At 34.9% G+C, this 18,689-nt stretch overlaps 1 protein-coding gene and 1 long non-coding RNA gene across 2 annotated transcripts in view; one reads left to right on the top strand and one right to left on the bottom strand.

Annotated features, from left to right (window-relative positions):
• Nucleotides 1–18,689, top strand: part of LOC143677715 (uncharacterized) — a 187,143-nt gene that overhangs the window by 108,822 nt on the left and 59,632 nt on the right. The gene's annotated exons all lie outside the window — the stretch shown is intronic.
• Nucleotides 1–18,689, bottom strand: part of SCN1A (sodium voltage-gated channel alpha subunit 1) — a 130,284-nt gene that overhangs the window by 82,482 nt on the left and 29,113 nt on the right. The window contains exon 2 of the mRNA XM_077154057.1: nucleotides 5,003–5,315. Within this exon, the coding sequence (XP_077010172.1) occupies nucleotides 5,003–5,266 (264 nt within the window). The 5' untranslated portion in view covers nucleotides 5,267–5,315. The remainder of the gene's footprint in view (nucleotides 1–5,002; nucleotides 5,316–18,689) is intronic.

Consider the following 18,689-nt stretch of genomic DNA (forward strand, 5'->3'; position numbering starts at 1 on the left):
AGTCTAACAGTGCCTTCTCTTTTCTAATGGTCAATGGACCATGGTATCTGACTGATATGGATTTAAATCTGGTCTCTGTTAAGTAATAGAGTAACTTATTATTAAGTAATAGCTTTTTGATCTTAGGCAAATTACTTAACCTCAGTTTCATTACTATTAAATAAAGATAAAAACTATCTGAGAAGGACATATGGATTAAATAGGAACTGTAACTATCTTAACATATACTGCAAATAGTGGGCAGCCATTGTTTTTTTCCTGCTTAACATTCCTTCTTCTCTAACAGCCCCAACCTGCTCCATGTGGCTTGGGCATCACTACATGGGTCAGCATGAAATAACAATCTGGCCAAGAAGACCATCACATACCCTTGGCCACAGACGTTGGTTCAGAGGAGGCCTGCGACCTAATGAGAACCTATTCTAGTGTTTTTTGCAAGAGCTTTTCAAAAAAAGCAAGCTCTTTTTCTTGGAGTTATTAGGTTTTAGGATGTTAGCTTTGTGCTACTTGTGGCTGTCTCTCAAAGTGGGCAGAACCAGACTGAGACCGAGGCTAGCATAGGAAAAAGCAATTTAAAAAAATGGAAAGGGACTGACTATGTCTGATGACATAGTTTTAGGCACTGAATCCAACAACATCAAAACCAGATTCACTCCACATATTTACTTTTTCCCTGCAAAATCTAGTTTTCTGGTACTTTCAATTGAACTGACTATTATAGGAGGTACTCAATAAATGCTAACCATTATTATTAACATCATAATCTGAGACAGAGAGCAGGAGGTGAGAAGAATATGCAAAAGGAAGAAATATCAACCTGTATGTGTAGGGAGGAGAATGGTTTAGAAATCAACTACAGTTCCTTGGCTGAAAGAGAGAGAGAGCCTGGGGTGACTAGTAGTTCTAAAGGGGTCAATGATATGCAAAGAAAATTGTAAATTGAGGGCTTTCCATTATTACAGTTTATAAAATCATAAGCTTTTAATTATCCATTTTTAGGATCGTCTATTAAATTACTTTTACAAGAAAAACTCCATAATCCCAGTTAAATACAAAATAAGCTATTCTTTCTATTCAATATAATAACTAAATTCTCCTTAGCAATAGCAGACCAGGCATGAATTTGAAATTACAAATTCATATATTACTCTTCACCAGCAAATAATGAGAGGTTTATGTACCTTTTAGAATAGCTAATTAAAAGTAAGAATGTTTTTAAATGGTCCATGAGACAATCAAGCAAAGACCACATTTTTTAAATGGATGCATTTCTACATTCCATATTTAACAAACATCCATCTCATTACAGATCTAAAATACCTCATCTTATTTCCAGTAAAATGTCACATTGCAAGAGGATATTTCTTCCATGGTACCAATGAGTCATCTGTAATTTTAAGAAGAATGTGGGGAGGGAAAAGTTTGTTGTAATAAAGATGGGGTGAAGAATTCCAATGTAAAGCCAAATGGTGCAAAATCAACCCCAAGCTATGAAAGGAAACTGTGAGAAAATCCAACAAGGTAAAAAAAAAAAAAAGGTGTGTTCACAGGTTAGAATGTGCCTTGCTATATAATTAAAGTAAATAAACAAACAAAGGAACCCAACCCAGATTCAGGTTTTGAAAACCAAGGGACCGGCACTAACATGATATTGAGAATTTTGTGACAGTATTCTGATAGGCTACTACTTTATTCTTAGCTCTAACTTTGGTCTTCTGAGGTTTCAAACTTCTGAGAGTCTAAAAAACAAGTAGTACTGCCAAGTGCTCATAAGCTGGTTGCTACCATTTCTTTCACTGCTACTGCAGTTGCACGCAACATGGTTTGAACTACTTTAACAATTTGAGTACAATTTTTGAACATTACATAATGTGTACATTTTGAACTGGGGCAAAGAGGCTAAAAATATATGGGCATATGCCATCTGCAAACACACCACCAGTAGACACGTTTCCATTTGCTCGCTGACACTGTCTTTGTAAAAGACCAGTGGTTTTGTATCATTTCTTTTCAAATTAATTCATTATAAGTTTGCTATTGTATTTTATTTTAAAATATAATTTCAAGAATGGATTCTGCAACCATTTTTATAGACTGCCTACTTTTCAAAAACTCTATTATTGGAAAAAGAAACTAGAGACTTTGTATATTGATAAAAATGACACATTAATAATTGTCCTTGAGTTAGACCTTAGGGAAGTCACTGGCCTAACTGATGTGTGCCTACTCTAACTTGCTCAGGCAAACAAACGTATGTATTCCCTGACCCTTGGTCTCACATATCAGCATAATGGGGAATCTCATCCTAACGGGCCTTTTCATTAGTGACAGTTCCACCATCCTAGACCGTTTAGCTCTATCGGGAGTTCTGTGTATGTCTACTGCATAGTTTTAATGATGAGGACCCTGCCAATCTCAGATACCCAAGTCACTGCAATAAAATTACTCATCAAAAATCAAAATAAATGCTTATACTTGATAGGTTGCTAAGTGGTTCAAATTTAAACAGAGCAAATTAATTCAGAATTAAGGCTGTTGTTCAAAATGAAATATTGTAATTACAAAAAAAAAATCAAGAATAGAAAACAGTGCATATAGAACTTAAAGAAAGTTTTAAAACTTAAAAGTACAGAAGAACGAAACTGAAAATACATAGCCCAGACACGTGGTATAAGCCTACCATGTTAGTTAGGGATTACAGTCCTGTAAACAGTTTCATTTGCACTGCTGTTAAATGACTTACATTTGACCACTTGCCTGTTGTCAGCTCAATGTCAAAGCAACGGATGAGCCTGACCTTTGGAAAACTTTCTTCTTGACAACAGTATTTCTCTTATCAGATTGTTCTATATGCACACTGTGATTTGTTCCAAAATGCCAAAAATGATTTTGCTTCCTCACACAGTGTGCATTTTAAGATAAGAATAGAAGACATTAAAGGCAAATTTGGATGTGAACCTCACAAAGTTTATAGGTTACCTCAGCACAAGAATCTGGCCAGCTAGTCATTCCATCAGAGTTGGTCTTTCACCCTCAGTTTTAAGACCTTTCTTTTTAATATTTTGAAAGGGTTTTCTAATTTTGTTTTCTATCCGCCTTAATTAATGTTCTTTGTTACATTTCACTCATTATAAACCAATTGTGGACTGTTTGGGTTGGGGAAATCCTTTTAAGATAACTTTTATAGACCTCAAAGCTCCTTAATTTAAAGGAAAGAAAAGGATTGGATGATCTGGTTTTCACACAAAGAATTGTTGCCCTTGTCAGCAAGCATTTGTTTGGTCCTCCACATTCATTTATTATTATTTTTTTACAAATAAGGACACGGCATATAGCAGGATAGGTTCATGAAAGGGCAGACTTTGAAGGGACTTTAATAATTTGTAGATGGTGGTAAGTATAGGAGAGATGGGGGGTGGGATTCTGGGGGCAGCAGAAGCTTTGCTGCGGGCGGAGCCCACTAACCCATTATAAGGGCAGCCTCTGCAAAGACTGATGTCTTCATGATTATGGGTGAAGCGAACATATTCTCTGATGTGAAAGAATCATTGTTTGAACACGTCAGGGTCTTCACTTCAATAACAAAGTAATTTTAAATAGGTTAAAATGTTTGAATAATTGGATTATCTGCATTTTTACTTTCCTTACCAAAATAAACACTTCGTGGTTTGCTTCAATTATATGGGCTTTGGCTTTTCAGACGTCATGTCCTATTAATTTCCAAAGAATCAAATGATAAAGTACATTAAATAACTTTAGTCATAATTTAAAAGGTAGTTATGATATAGAAAATTTCTTACCCAAGATTTGACGGTACAATGCTAAGCAAAGTTAAAAAAAAAAATCTGTAGGAAATTACTCTTTATCTCTTTCTTTACTGTAAAGGGACAAACTAGTCTTTAAAAGGGAAGGCATGTTACATTTAAACTGGGTATATTCTGAAAAGTTTAAAAATATCCTGAATGTAGTGCTAGGCATCTTTCTGGGAAGTTTACACCTCTGAAATAGCAGCAGTGAGGACTGATTTACAAAATGGACTCAAATGCATCAATTTAAATGCATTGGCAAGGACTAACTTCTCAGAGAAATGGGCCAGCAACAAAAACAGTCCCTGAAAGTTTGTGAAGTATTTTAAGGTCCATATCCAACTGAAAAAATTAATTTGTGCCCTACCTTTCCACCCAGAATTCTCAACTGTATTCTGTCAAGAGAAAAGACAATAAGATGCTGCAAATTAATTAAAGTCCTAAATTTAATCTAAAATCAATACTATAATCATTCATCAATGTTATCTTTTTCTATAATTTTCTTCTTGGTTTGGTGAAATCATGGTCATTATAACAAGAGGTTAGGCATTTAAACAAGATATTCACTTCAAAAATTGATAAAAGTAAAATGCATGCATTCAAATATCAATTATAGGTTCTTTAAATTACTTTTTTTGTTCAAATTCTTATCAATAGTAATACATTTCTACTAACAGATTGAATAACTTTTAAAATTGTAGTTTGTATAGGAGTGCTCTTTTTCAAGTGAATAAAAGTTTATTCAGGAAAGTAATTTGTTTATTATTTGTAACATGATACAGAAATTTGAAAGCCCTTGTGACGTGAAATTTTGTTCCATAAGAAATTAATGCTAACACTTCCTGGAGTCTTTATAACTTGTGATGATTTCAGGATTTCCAAGTGCAGAAGGTACATAAAAGTATATAGTAAATCTAATTCCTAGGGAGAGGATTTTAAATTATTAAGTTAGTCAACTAAAATTTGTATTTATTTTTAAGGTATCTGTCATGGTGCATTCAGTGCAGTTCCATCACTTATGATGTAAGCATTTTATTTCTCATGTATATGCATAAAGTTACATATGCAAATGTGTCCTTTCTTAAACAGAAGGATACTTAAAACTTTGTGCTAATTCCACTTGTGTTGGTGATATAACAGTCCAAGGTATGCAGTAGGCAATTAGCAGGAAAATATGCCTGATAAAAAACACTCACTTTTTTATTGATATAGTACGGATCCAGGTCCTCCAAGGGCTCTGACACCATCTCTGGAGGAATGTCTCCATAAATAAATGGAAGGTTCTTTCCAGCTTCCAAGTCACTATTTGGTTTTGGGCCATTTTCATCATCATCTTTCTTGTCTGGTTTGGGATTCTTAGCCTTTTCTTCTGCAATGCGTCTTTCAATAGCTGCAAGAGATTCTCTGGTGAAGAAGTTGAAGCTGTCAGGTCCTGGTGGTACAAGCACTGTTTGTTCCATCTTGTCATCCTGCACATTTTAATTACCATTTACTCTGCATATGAATGTCCTGAAAAAAAGGATGCAGATATTTTTAGGAGAAGATTAGAGAAGATAAATGTTAATATCTGTAACCTTTTGTCATGCAATATCATCGAGGATTTAAATTGAAATATAATTTCTAAATATGTCTTTTACAAATGTGTTTTCTATGTCAGATATTATTAAGTATCTCATGTTTATCAATTACTGTGATTTACTGATATAGGAACTGTGCTGTGAGGTAAGAAAGTAGTTCACCTATAGCCTTAATTAAAGTATATTGGGCTAATTACCACCACTAAAGCACTGTTCATAGGGTGACTCAAGGAGAAGAGGAGGACTTCATACCCATGGAGACAGAAGTAAGCTCAGTCAACAAGATTGAGGGAAAAGGAATTAAAACCCATGTTTTTTGGCCTGCCAAATGACTTCTGGCCCAGTTGGTCAGAAGAGTTTGCTGCAGCCAGCCTTAATAATCAGATAGTCACTGCTATACTGATAGTGCCTTCGTCTATTCTGAGATTTCAGATGACCAGAACGATGATCTGCTCATTTGTATTAGTCATGCTAGGGTCTCTTTACTTGAACACATTAAAAAAGACATGGTTCAAGGTTGGACCAATGCTACTGATGTGACTAGGCTGGAAAGAAATAGGTAGATGAGGAGGTGGGCATAGATAGCTATGATGCAGGAGACAGCAGGATTCTCCTGTTTAAAAAAAAAATGATCAAAAGAAAACAGGGTGCCATAAGCCCAATAGGAGCGGAAATGATTTTCTTCACCAAAGCAGTAATGTTATTCTTGCTGATTCTACAGTCCTATAATACTAAACATATCGTGAGGAACTGAGGCAAAACTCTGAACTCCATATAGCAGAGTCAGACCTGATCTGATGCCAGAGGCCAGATCTCTAATGTATTGTTTTAAGGCATATTTAATATGATCTCAAATTTCACAAATATTTGCATGCCAAAACTTTCCCAGAGCCTAAGCTGCCTCTTGGCCATGAGTTTTATTTGGACATTGCATTAACTAATTAAGGTCAGCAAGCTATGATACAGTTAATTATAGCTTCAGTGCATGTGAACTACAATAAGAAAATTGCAGCTTAACTACTTTGTGAGGAATCCTGTAGGGATCTCAGATTTCGCCAAGGGAAATTCTCAGTGCTGTGAGATTGATGACCATATTTTTCAGAGTGGGTAATCAGAAAGAAGGGGAGGATCAAAGTCTGCATTTGCACCCTCAGCGTATTAAGTGCACTGATGAGCTTTTCAGAGGTTCTAACAATCTACCGGCAGTTGGCTTAGGACCTGGAACAATAGGCTGCCTGTAAATCAGTGGAAAAAGCAAAAAATTCTAACTGTAAATTCCCCCATAAGACATCAGGAAAAAAACGGTCATTTACTTACCCAGGAGTAAAGTTCCAGTGTAACAAATATGGTGCATTCCCTTATTAGAGAAGAATTCTGATTTAAGATACATGTATGGTTTTTAACTACTTTTTAATGGAAAATATATGTACATTATAAAAAATGTACATTATATATATTTTAAAAATTTAAAAGAAAATAGTGAAAATTCTCTTTTCTACCTTGTTCCACAGCACCCAATTCTCCCTCCCAGCAGCAAGCACTGCTCCCTGTCTCATGTATTTTTCCAGGATGTAAGAAGTGTGTACTGGCATATGCATGTATTCACATATACTCTATTAAAAACATATACACAAAGAATATTTTATTATAGAAATTGTTCTTCACCTTGCTTTTTACACTTAAAATATATATGAGTTCACTTCATATTAGTTTTTATAGATTTGACTCATTCTTTTTTTTTCTTTTTTCTTTTTTCTTTGCATGGGCAGGCACCAGGAATCAAACCCAGAAACTCATTCTTTTTAACAGTAACCTGATTTTTCTTTTTTGTGTGTATATCATAATTTATCAAACCGTAATTCACCAGCGATGGGTATTCAGGTTGCTTCCAATCTTTTGCTATTATAAACAAAGCTACAATTATTATATATTTGCAGTCATAATTTCACTGATATGTAGATATATCTATAGAATTTATTTTTAAAGGTAGACATGGCTGTGTCAAAGAGTAAGTGGAATCTTTAATTTTGAAAGACAGCAAAATTATGCTTTATGGAAGCTATGCCAATTTATTCTTCTGACAGTAATGTACAATGTCTATCTATATCCTCACCAATATAATGTAATTATAATTTCAACCTTCCTGATAGAGAAGAAATGAGGTCATATTATCTTTTCAGTTTGCATTCAATGTGAGAAAAATAGAACATTTTTCCATATGTTTAAGAGCTGTGTTTTATTTATTTTTCTTTGACTGCTCAGTCAAGGAACTGTCCATATTTTCTTTTTATTTATAATTTATACAACTTATATATATTAATTATATGATTCTGCTGTGTTGCCTCTTTTTGTCAATTTATCATATGTTTTTTCACACTATGGTGTTCTTTTGCTGCGAATTTATTTTTCAATTAAAAAAATTTTTATGTGATTATTTGACTCTTGGCTTCTGGGTTTTGTGCCATGTTTAAGAAAACTCCCATGTTCTTAAGTGGAGGGAATATATTTCTTCCATTTTCCATGTTTTCTTCTACCATTTTAAGCATTTTTATGGCTTAATTTTATACATTTTAATCTTTAATATGCTTGGAATTTGTTTTATTAAGCAGTGAAATAAAGATCCAGTTTTTTTAATGGCTATTCAGTTGTTTCAACACCAATTACTTTTTCCCATCCATATACAATGCCACCTTCATAATATTTTAAACACATGAATTCACATATAAATTCATACAACCCCCAAACTTAACAACATATTTAATAAAGTGATCCTAGATTTTCATTAAAATAAAAAACAACACTATTATTTAATAATTTTATGAAAGTACAAACTTCTCATACCTACTTAGATATGAGAATTAATTATGTACTATAATAATAAGAATGAAATAAAATTAAAATTATTTGCATAATGTATAGTTATATACCTAGAAAACTCAACAGAAACATCTGTAAAATTCCTATAAGCAATAGGAGAATTAAAGTAGCTAGGTTCAAAATTAACACAAAAAAGTCAATTGATTTCCTTTATATGAACAACAACCAGTTTAAAAATATAATGGAAAAAAGTGTTCTAAATACAAAGTAAAAATAAAAGAAAGCCTTGAATAAAATAAAAAATATAAATGGATGTAAAAGCATATATTTTCTTTGATAGGAACATAATATCATAAAGATATCACATCTTCCTAAATTAATTAATAAATTAAATGCAGCCCCACAAAAAATAATGAGATATTTTAAAAGCAAACTGATTTGAAATTTCTTATGAAAAAAATAAAATCCCCCTGAAAATTCTTAAAAAGAATTTCAGTTTCAAATTCCTCTTTGATAAAAGAGATTTTTAAGAGAAAGTGTTTGTAGTTTCCAAATGATAGCGTTTTTTTCCTAATTTAGTTACTTATGTTTATTTTTATTTCATTATGATCCAATTGTCATTTGTACCATTTCTGTGTTTATGGAATTTACTGAAATGTCCCTTTTGTCATAATAAAGGTAATTTTTAAAAATACCTTTCCCAAGAGGCAGGTCATGGTGGCTCAGTGGCAGAGTTCTCACCTGCCATCCCAGAGACCTGGGTTTGATTCCTAGTGCCTGCCCATGCAAAAAAAAAAAAAAAAATAGCTTTCCCAAGAACACTAAAAAGAACCTATTCCTTGTTTTAAAGCTATAGACTTCAATATATGTTAATTAAATTTACTTCATTTATGTTATTGATAATATCTGTATATAATTTTGTTCTGCTTGATCTGTAGTAGTTGAGAGAAATGACTTGTCTTATATTATTAATATGTTCCTATTCATGCTTGTGGTTCCTATTTTCTTTGTTCGGTTAATTCTAATACTATTTATGTTGTGTGTAGATATTGCTTATTATCAGGTATTTGGAGTGAATTAAACCTTTTAATACCTTAAATAAACCTTCTTTGTCTTACTTTATTATCCTTTGGTGGTAACTTGTTTGATATCATGAAATGACTCCTACTTTCTTCCTGTTTGCATGTGTCTGGTAAGTTTTTGCACATCCATTGGTTTCATCCTTTTCATTTCACTGTTTTAGTACTGTCTTTAATTTGTGCATATTTTATTTAGATTTTGCATACAAGTATATTTCAAATACTTATGACTGTTGTAGCTTATCACTGGCTTTCAAAAAGCATGCTATATTGGGGTTCACTACCCATAAAGTTGTGTAGGTGGAACAGAAACAATTGCTAAAAGACTTCCTATTGTCCCAGAAATATCCCACTTGAGAAAAGCCCTCCAGAAAAATCTCTTGGTCACTGGCTGTCAGTGACAACTGGAGAAATGAACAACCAGAATGATAGAAGACAAATATTTTATATTGACTGATCACTTCCAATGTATTACACATAATTATAAACTGGTTTAGATTACATTCATATCTGAGCGATACAATCCATATCATAATGATATAATACTGAGGCAACAGAAATTGTTTCTTAAACTCTAAGTACACCTTATATTTAAATACCACCTAAAAATCTTATATTACATTAATTATAAGAAGAAAAATGGTATCAATTTTACTTTACCCTAGAAGATGGCTTATTTAATATCTTTTAAAACTGTCAAATATAATTAAAGATCATAATTTATGGAACTATGCCTAGAGGAGGGGGAATCTCACAGAATCTGTGGCTTTGAGTTTTAGCTTTTATGTTTGCATGAGATCCAGCACTTGGGTATGCAGATGAACCCTTGCTTCTTTCAAAATAAATAGGACAATATAACATTCCTAATCAGAAAAAACTAAAAGAGACAGAATTATTTTCTGGATTCATTCAAATATGCTGTTAGACAAAATAAAAAAGAAAACTAAGTTACAACAGCTAGGAAGAAAAGGTAACAGAATGTGTATTTTAACCGACAGCAAACCTGAAAGAATAAAAAAAGTGTTGGGACTAGACAGTGAAGTAGGCAGTAGAAAAATGGAAAAATGATTCTTTAAGAAACCACCAAAACAAATTAAAAGTAGGAGCAAATTAGATAAGAAATCTAAAGAAGATAAGAAAAAATCCTAATGAAATTGAAATATAACAGACAGATGGTTTTAAAAAAAGGTTGTAAGAAAACAAACATGAATTTGTGAGCAGAAAGAAATAATAAATAGCAACAATATGGCCAATATTAATTAATGGCAATAATAGAATGAAGGGAAAAATTATTAACAAGTATAAATAATGAATGAAAAGAAATGATACAACATTGTGTTGTGCAAAATAAGCCAGAAGCAAAATAACAAATATGGTATGGTCTCTTTTAGAAAATACTTTTAAGAAAATTAGAGCCTAGATTTTAAGCTTTTATAGCAACCACACTTAGTCCGGAGTTGTAAATGTATTTCTAGATTCTAAGAAGCTGTGCTATATCTCTATAAACTGATATCTCCCCTGGAACTTTGGGTACCTCAGTGATATCTAAGATTCAGAGCTGGACTTCTGCATCACTGAAAGCCAGCATTTACTAAATACAACAACTGTTGAAGTAACCAAAGAAGAGATCAGCCTTCAATTAGAGATAAAAACAAACCTGATCTGATTGGGACTAAGGTAAATCAGAGTACAGGGCAAAGGATGATAGTGTATGTACTCTACAGCTTCACCTACTGTGTGAGACCAAAAGCAGAGAGGTTTGACATGTCTAGAACTTAAACCCAAATTTTCTGTAATGCACAATCTAAATCAACCTGTTTGGATAGCTCATTTAAACAACCGAAACACAAGGAGCTCAGAATGGGAATGAGGCTTTGAAATTTCAGTATAGCTTAATGTAATACACGGATACATCCCAGACTATGATGGGCTGATAATTAAAAAGTATTGGTACAGTCCCTGGAGAGACAGGAGAAAAAATATGGAACTATTAAACTTGCCCATCTGGGAAACCACTGATACTCTTCAAACCTTAGGGACTTCTAAGAAAATAGGCCAAGCATTTGATTTTGAGGCTTGCCCTTGTGAATCTTATTTTTTTTAGTTGAGAAGCTAAGACTACCTATAATGAGGCCTAAGAGTTGATTCCAGGAAACCTCTTTTGTTGCTCAGATATGGTCTCCTCTTGCGCTCTCTAAGCCCAGAGAAAATCATTACCTGATATTCAGGGGTGAAAGTCTCCCTGACATTGAGGAACATGACTCCCAGGGTTGAGCATGGCCCTGGTACCATGGGATGGAGAATGCCTTCCAGACCAAAAACGGGAAAAGAAATGCAACAAAACAAGAAATCATGGCTAAGAGAGTTCAAATAGAGTCCAGAGGTTATCCTGGAGGCTACCCTTATGCAAGCTTCAGCTAGATACTACTGATTGCTACCGTTTGCCAAAGCCCAACCAACATCATCCCCGTTAACCATAAAGAACACCTGAGGCTCTGAGACACTACAAAAGTTTCATGTCTAAGTTTACTTTCCTGAAACCTATAACTTCCAGAGGATTCCTAGGACAGATAAGTCCTGAAAGCCAGAGGGGCCAGCCTCTCCAAAAATATCAACTAATTCTATCCCTCTATCCTATATTGTCGACACCCGTTTTCAACATGAAAAAGTTAGAATGGGCACTGAGTAGGAGAAAGATCAAAGGAGAAAGAGGTGTTATAACAGAGAAGAAAGGGTTTAACAAATGAGTATGACTGCTGAATCACCATACAGATATTTCTTTTAGCCTCCAGTGTTTTGGAGCAGCTAAAAGGAAAAACCTGAAACTGTGGAATAGTAACCCATACCAAACTTTGAAATCTTTTCTGTAATTACTTGTTAAAATGTACTTTGGAAATTATTGCTTCTTTTTGCATATACGTTATATTTTACGATAAAAATGTTAAAATATGAAAAAGTATTATTTAATTAAAATGTTTCCATTGTTTTACTGTAAACAAAGCATAAACAAGTGAAATGATACATTCTATTACAATGGTAATATCCAACTAACAGAAAAAAAGGGGAGGAGTATAAATCTGTAGCATTAGAATGATGTTTTAGTAAGTACTATACATTCTTGGAGAGGGAGTATTATAAGATCAGAAAGTAAATAATGATAATATCTGTATAATTTCCAAGACTTTCCTAATTAACTAGTTATTTTAATAAATGTACTGCTGGCTGAAGTTTTTTGCTTCTGGAATTTTATATATTCTCTTTCCCTTTCTAATAGATTACACATGTATTACATATAGGACTCGAAGGTAAGCATATAACACAGCCAAAAGAACTTTGCAGTGAGCTGGCTAGGACCTGTAAACCATATGGTTTTGTTTACCATTGCAGTGCAGAATTACCTTAACTCAAGTGGTCTCATAGTTCAGACTTCCTTGGCCATGTCAATTTTTCCATCCAAACAGAAATACTTATATGAGCTCAGAGTAAATCATTTCATTTTCACTGTAGCATTTCACACAAAAGTCTTAAGCATGAAAGCAATCTTATAGATATTTGAAGAAATTTGACCTTTTATATGTTAATCACTATGTAAATAAAAATATAAATAGGTTATGTTTTAATTTAGAATATATGACTTTTTTTCTATTAAAGGGCACAGACACAGGTCAATAAAGAATGTTAAAAACATTAAAATTTAGTTATTTTAAATGTATGAGAAATAAAATTATTATGTTTTAAAAATGAAGGCCGAGGAAAACAAAATTCTCTTCAAATAATATAATGTGTAATTGGCAAATAAAATGATATTTAGTTAAAAAATGGGAGGGAGAGTTCTTCTGAAAAGAATGTTATATGTAGAAAGGACCTTATATTTAAAGGCCAATCTCTTCATTAGATAAATAAACGAAGTATAATAGGTACCCAAGTTGCAAGTGAATTAGTGGGAGACCTAGGGAATCACATCCGTATACCTGCCTCCATGTGTACATTCTTTCCACTCTGCTGTGGACAGACAGATGTTGGGGGTGGGATAGCTGAGCAGGGTATTGTGGAGACAGAATCAACACAAAGTGGCAAGCGAACAACACACAGAAAATGAGAACCTGATCAGACATACCCAAGCGCTTCAAACTGACTTTTTCAAAATGTGACCTCCTTCCCTTGTTCTTTTAAATCAAATTAGTGTTGTTAAAGCCTTTAAAGTTTTGATGTGCAAAACTTTAAACTTTTTTTTAACACCCACAAAAGAAATAGCTTTTTACATAAAATTTCCCAAGCCTAAAGCATTTTACAATTTAGTTACAATGTGGAAAACACCTTAATGTAATCGTGCACTGAGGTTGACACAGAACTGGTCAGTAGAGTCTATAAGACAGGTTTTCAGACAGAAACCCTTATTTTGCCTCCACTTCTGAAAGGTTAATTAAGTGATTTTTAAGAGAATCAGATCAAGATAAGGAGATCATAAAATCGAGAGATGGGAAAACTTGAAAGGAAAGCTAAAGATGATCTAATAAATCCCTCTCATTTATAGAAAAGCAAAGCACATTAGAGAAAAGTTGACATTTCTTTGTTTAGAATTTATGTGCTTCCTACTTCCAAATTAAATGTGCAATTTGTTCAGGGTTATACAACTTGTTAATGGTAGAATTGGAACCAAAACTTTATATGTGTGTGTGTGTGTGTGTGTGTGTGTGTGTGTTAGGATATATATATATCCTAACTCCCAAATTAGCACATGCCAGATTTAATAGTCATGAAATAACTTTAAAATACCTATATGGTTTTAGACTTAAACGAGCTATATACGAACATATAGGTAGCTGTGTTAAACTATTATCCACTCAGTGAAATTATACAATATTTATGTATCTTGGCCACCTTCTACTATATGATTTGACATAAGAAAAAATTGTGTATATGCAATTCTTTTCCTAAACTGGTTTGATGTTCACATTAAGAAGTAACCAAATAGATTACTGCCAAAATGATTGCCAGCTCCTCGTAGAGTACCCATTACTATTCTGGGGATACATACCATCTGGGCATGGCAATTTGTGAGGAAATGTTTCAGTTCGTCTTGTGGTGTTTCTGCCACCCATTTTACAAGAAAATGTAACTGCCAATAATAATAAAAATAACTAAGTAAAATGTTATTCTTACAGTTGTGATCTCACATAACTCTTTTTTTTTCAGCACCCACAAAAGAAATTGCTTTTTAAATAAAATTTCCCAAGCCTAAGAATTGCCGTTTTATGCTTTACTTTTCTAGAATCTCCCTAGTCAAACATAGATCTGGTAGGTATTAGGCTATCTTTAGTCCTGTTTTCTTTGCCTTATGGTAAATTTTATTTGACAAATAGTTCATCAGGTCTGATCTTATGCACAATTGCTGTTTCCAGACTATGCCTTTGACTATACCACCTTGAACTCCAGAAATCGCTCAACCGCTGACTGTTAAAAGGCATGTCTTGTACGTAATGCATTCCTAAATAGAAAGGTGTTTTGACAATATAGAAGTGCAAAAAATGTATATGCCTTGGACTTGGATAGACAGCCTTAGGCATAGAAAATTCATCATATGGTGAGATAGCTTATTTAGATATAAATTTGTGTGTGCTCAACTTATTTTTTTTTTCCTTTCTCTGTCATCGCAAGCAATCTGGGAGGTCTTTATTACCTCAGGAATTTTAGTAAAGCAGTAAACAGAAGCTACATGAAATCACTGCTTTCCTTCTCTCTTTGCATTGCCGATATGGTGTTAGAAGTCCGTAGCGCAGAGGAGAGAAGGTAGAGAGTTGTATAAGTGAACAGGGAGAGTCTCTAAATGAGGAGGGGGTGCTAGTGCCCTAGCCAGTTGACAAAAATCTCAGAGGGGATCGTTGATTGGCCAGATGCTAGGCTTGGAGGACCACAGTCTTGCCAATGAATGTTCCAGAAAATGATCGTAGTGATGAATACACAACTATGCGATGGTGCTGTGAGTCACTGATTGTACAGCATGTATGGACTGTATGTGTGTGAAAATTTGTCAATAAAAATATTTTAAACCAACAAACTTAAAAAAAAAACAATCTTCCCAACTATTCCTATACACTAATCCTGACTCAGGAGCAGCATATCTTATGGCCTCGAGGGGATGGGACTGCTCACCTCAGTGATATTCAGTTTTGGTAGATTCCCAACTACACGTCTTCGTCAACTGCCATGTGACTTACAGGGGCTCCAACTGGGTGCTCTGAAATGTAGCTCCGTGCTTATTGTCAGTTTGACCAGGTGACTCGCTTTGGTCAATGGAATTGAGACAACAGTCTTTAGTCAAACAAACGCTTGAAACCAGTATGTTGGTTTCACAGAATCTCTTGTTCTTTTTCCTCTGCCCTGAGAATGGCATGTCTCAAATAGGGGCTGCTGTTTCACCCTGGGTCCTGGAGTAAATGATGCATGGAACAGAGCCAGCCAGCACTCAGTCACTAAAGAGTTTGTAAATTACTGAGATCTGTTGTTGTTTTTAACACAACAAGGCCAACAAGTATGTCGGTGTAATCCAATAATCAGTTAACAAGAGACTTCTAAATTGATTAAAGAAAATATAAAGGAGCATAATATTCTGGCATACAGTTTTTGGGCTGAGATCCAAACCTACCATAGTTTGCTAGGCTTTGCCTATAGTTCTGTCATGAAGAATCATAACTGTCATTGGGTGGCCTTTTCCTTAGAGAGAAGACAGTCCAAAAAGTAGGACTGTGGATTGTCCGTGTTGTAAAACTTAGGAAATCCAGGATCTCTTCTTCACAATCATACACACAATAATTAAGGGATTCCTCTGAACAGCTGTGATTAGTTTGCATCAAGAATAATGACCCTAATTATAAACAAGTTATTTAAATTAATAAATAATTAATTTATTATTTCAGCAAAGAAGTCTTCCGCGCTGAAAAGCAAATACTCTTGTTTTGGTGGTGAGTGGTCTGACCACAGAGATTTGGGAGGATACAGAAAAGTAAAAGTCTAATTGCTCATGACAATGCGTGTTGTGGTCGCAGATTTGGGGGTACCAAATGTGGGGTGCTGGTCACTAAACGCATAAAAGAAGCTTAAAAGTATGGGATCTCCCGGGGCCTGTCGAACTGGAAAGAAGGGAGGCACTGCCTCCACCCAGGTTGTGTGTGGCAGGTTTTGGGCAAGGTGGAAGCCGTAGCAGCCTCACCTGGGGAGGGGAAAGCGTGGGGCCAGTCCCTCTCTCATTGTTCTTCTTCTTTTCTCTCCAAACTCTCCTCATTCTCCATTTTCTTCCTTTTCCTCAGCCCCCATCTCATTCCTGCTTCTCATCTCTCCTACTCCTTTGTGGAAATGTCAGGAGTCCATTCAATTTTATTTGAAAACCACCATCTAAAAGTAATTTAATTTAAACCCCGCAAAGATAGACACAGGATGAACGTCGTTATTCTTCCTGTTCTCTTGTGGGCAGCACAGGTCTTTTTCACCACAGGGGCTGGTCATGGTGGGAGCTGTGTGACTGTAAGTACAGCCAGCGGAAATAGTGCCAAAGTCAGCATCTGTCCTTTTATTGCTGTGCTACAATAATGAAAGAAAAAAATCAGTTTTACCTGGTACAACCCCTTGGGAAGGATAAAGAAGCCAGCATTAACATTTTAACAGAAGATATGGGGGGGGGGGATAATTACACTCTTCTATGCCATTATCTACCTTGAGAAATAATGCAGTATTTCTAACTAGTAAACAAATCCTTTTGGGATTTATGGCTTGCCGTGATAAGACTTTGTTCTTGGGAGAAATATAGTACAGCCCTCTGGTAGAATCCCTACTGATTTCTAGGCCTTAGTGTTTTTGAGAACTCATAGTTGTTTGTTTTCTTCCACCCTTCACTTTTACAAGGGTTGCTTTAACAAATGAGGGTGTGAAATGATTCAAGAGAAGTCTTTGAGCTGCTGTAGCCAGAAGGGGGTTTAAATGGTATTCCCCAAGAAGTTTTCTGGAGTGAGAAGTTGTGCTTAAAGGGGTAGGGTTCCTCTTTTGCATAAACTCAAGTTGCAATTATTCTTCCTGCTCAGAGGAAATAGTATGAAACCCCCTTATCACGAATCAAAACCCCCAAGGGCAGAGCTGATGTGAAAGTGAGAGGCAGCTGCACAGTCCTCAGTGGGAAAGAAGGTGAGGGAGAGAAGGGGGCGGGTGGTGGAGAAGAATGTTGGGCTCAAATGAAACCCCCTGAGGAATGGGTGCCTGGTGTGTGACACCCTGCCTTATCGGAATGACCTGAAGACAAAGGGAACCTTCTTAAAGAGTTATGAGAAATTGAGACCAGAAGCAACAGGGCCACAGAAATTCCTTTGATAAAGAGTCTGCATGTATAAAATCTGAACAGTGAACACTTATTGGCAAAGAACAGTATTATCTACAGTTGTCACTAGGGGCTCTTGTTCAAAAAGAGAACCATTTCATACAGAGTAAACTTAAAGAAGTTATACAAAATAGAGTTAAAGGAAGAAAGGCAGAGAGTTTCCTGATTCAAAAATGCACATACATTAATTTTTTTGTCCACTACTTATTTATCACTTATGACAAAAAATACTTAATTTATTATTCAAAATTATACTTAAGTTAGCTGTTTAATGTTTCAGTCTACAATATGAATCCAGCCATTCTAAGTATACAGCTTTTGTACAATGGGTGGGTTAAAGAGGTACTTTCCAGTTTTATCTAGATCATCACCAGGTTTGCACAGTGTGGACACTACCAGATGCTCAGCATGTCTGTCACAGCAGAGCCTTAGCCAGGTCTACCCCTGTCTGGGTGTTTGACACATGGTATGTGCAACCAAGTTTATTCATTCCTCAACTATTTATTGAATGAATGCCACATACAAGGCGCTGGACAAGGCTGTGAGGTATATGAAATTCCCAAATGGAAAAGAATAACATTGGGCATCCTAAAAAGTAAGCAAATTCCTTTTATAAGCTACTTTACAAAATATACCATAGGTTTTTGATTACTTTGATTAGGAGATTTAGGTATTTCTGATTTTTAATTGGAGGGATTTCTGATTTTTAACTGGAGGGAAATGAAGGTAGAACATGCAACATTGACAATTAGAAACGGACATCTCTCTCAGTTCCACAAACCGGCATGTGTGTATGTATGAGAGTGTGTAAAAGCAGTGAGCTGCAATGCTGTTCTCAACTATTGTCAGCAGGTCATGTTTTCATAATTGAGCAACCATCACAGCACCAGTAATCACAGTCAACCACAAAATTACAGAGCCAGAGGAATTCTTCCTCTAATCTCGATGCACATTTTCTTTTCTTTTTTTTTTTTTTTTCACATGGGCAGGCACTGGGAATCGAACCCGGGTCCTCTGGCATGGCAGGCAAGCATTCCTGCCCGCT

The sequence above is a fragment of the Tamandua tetradactyla genome, chromosome 3 (genome assembly GCF_023851605.1).
Source record: "Tamandua tetradactyla isolate mTamTet1 chromosome 3, mTamTet1.pri, whole genome shotgun sequence".
NCBI lineage: Eukaryota > Metazoa > Chordata > Mammalia > Pilosa > Myrmecophagidae > Tamandua > Tamandua tetradactyla.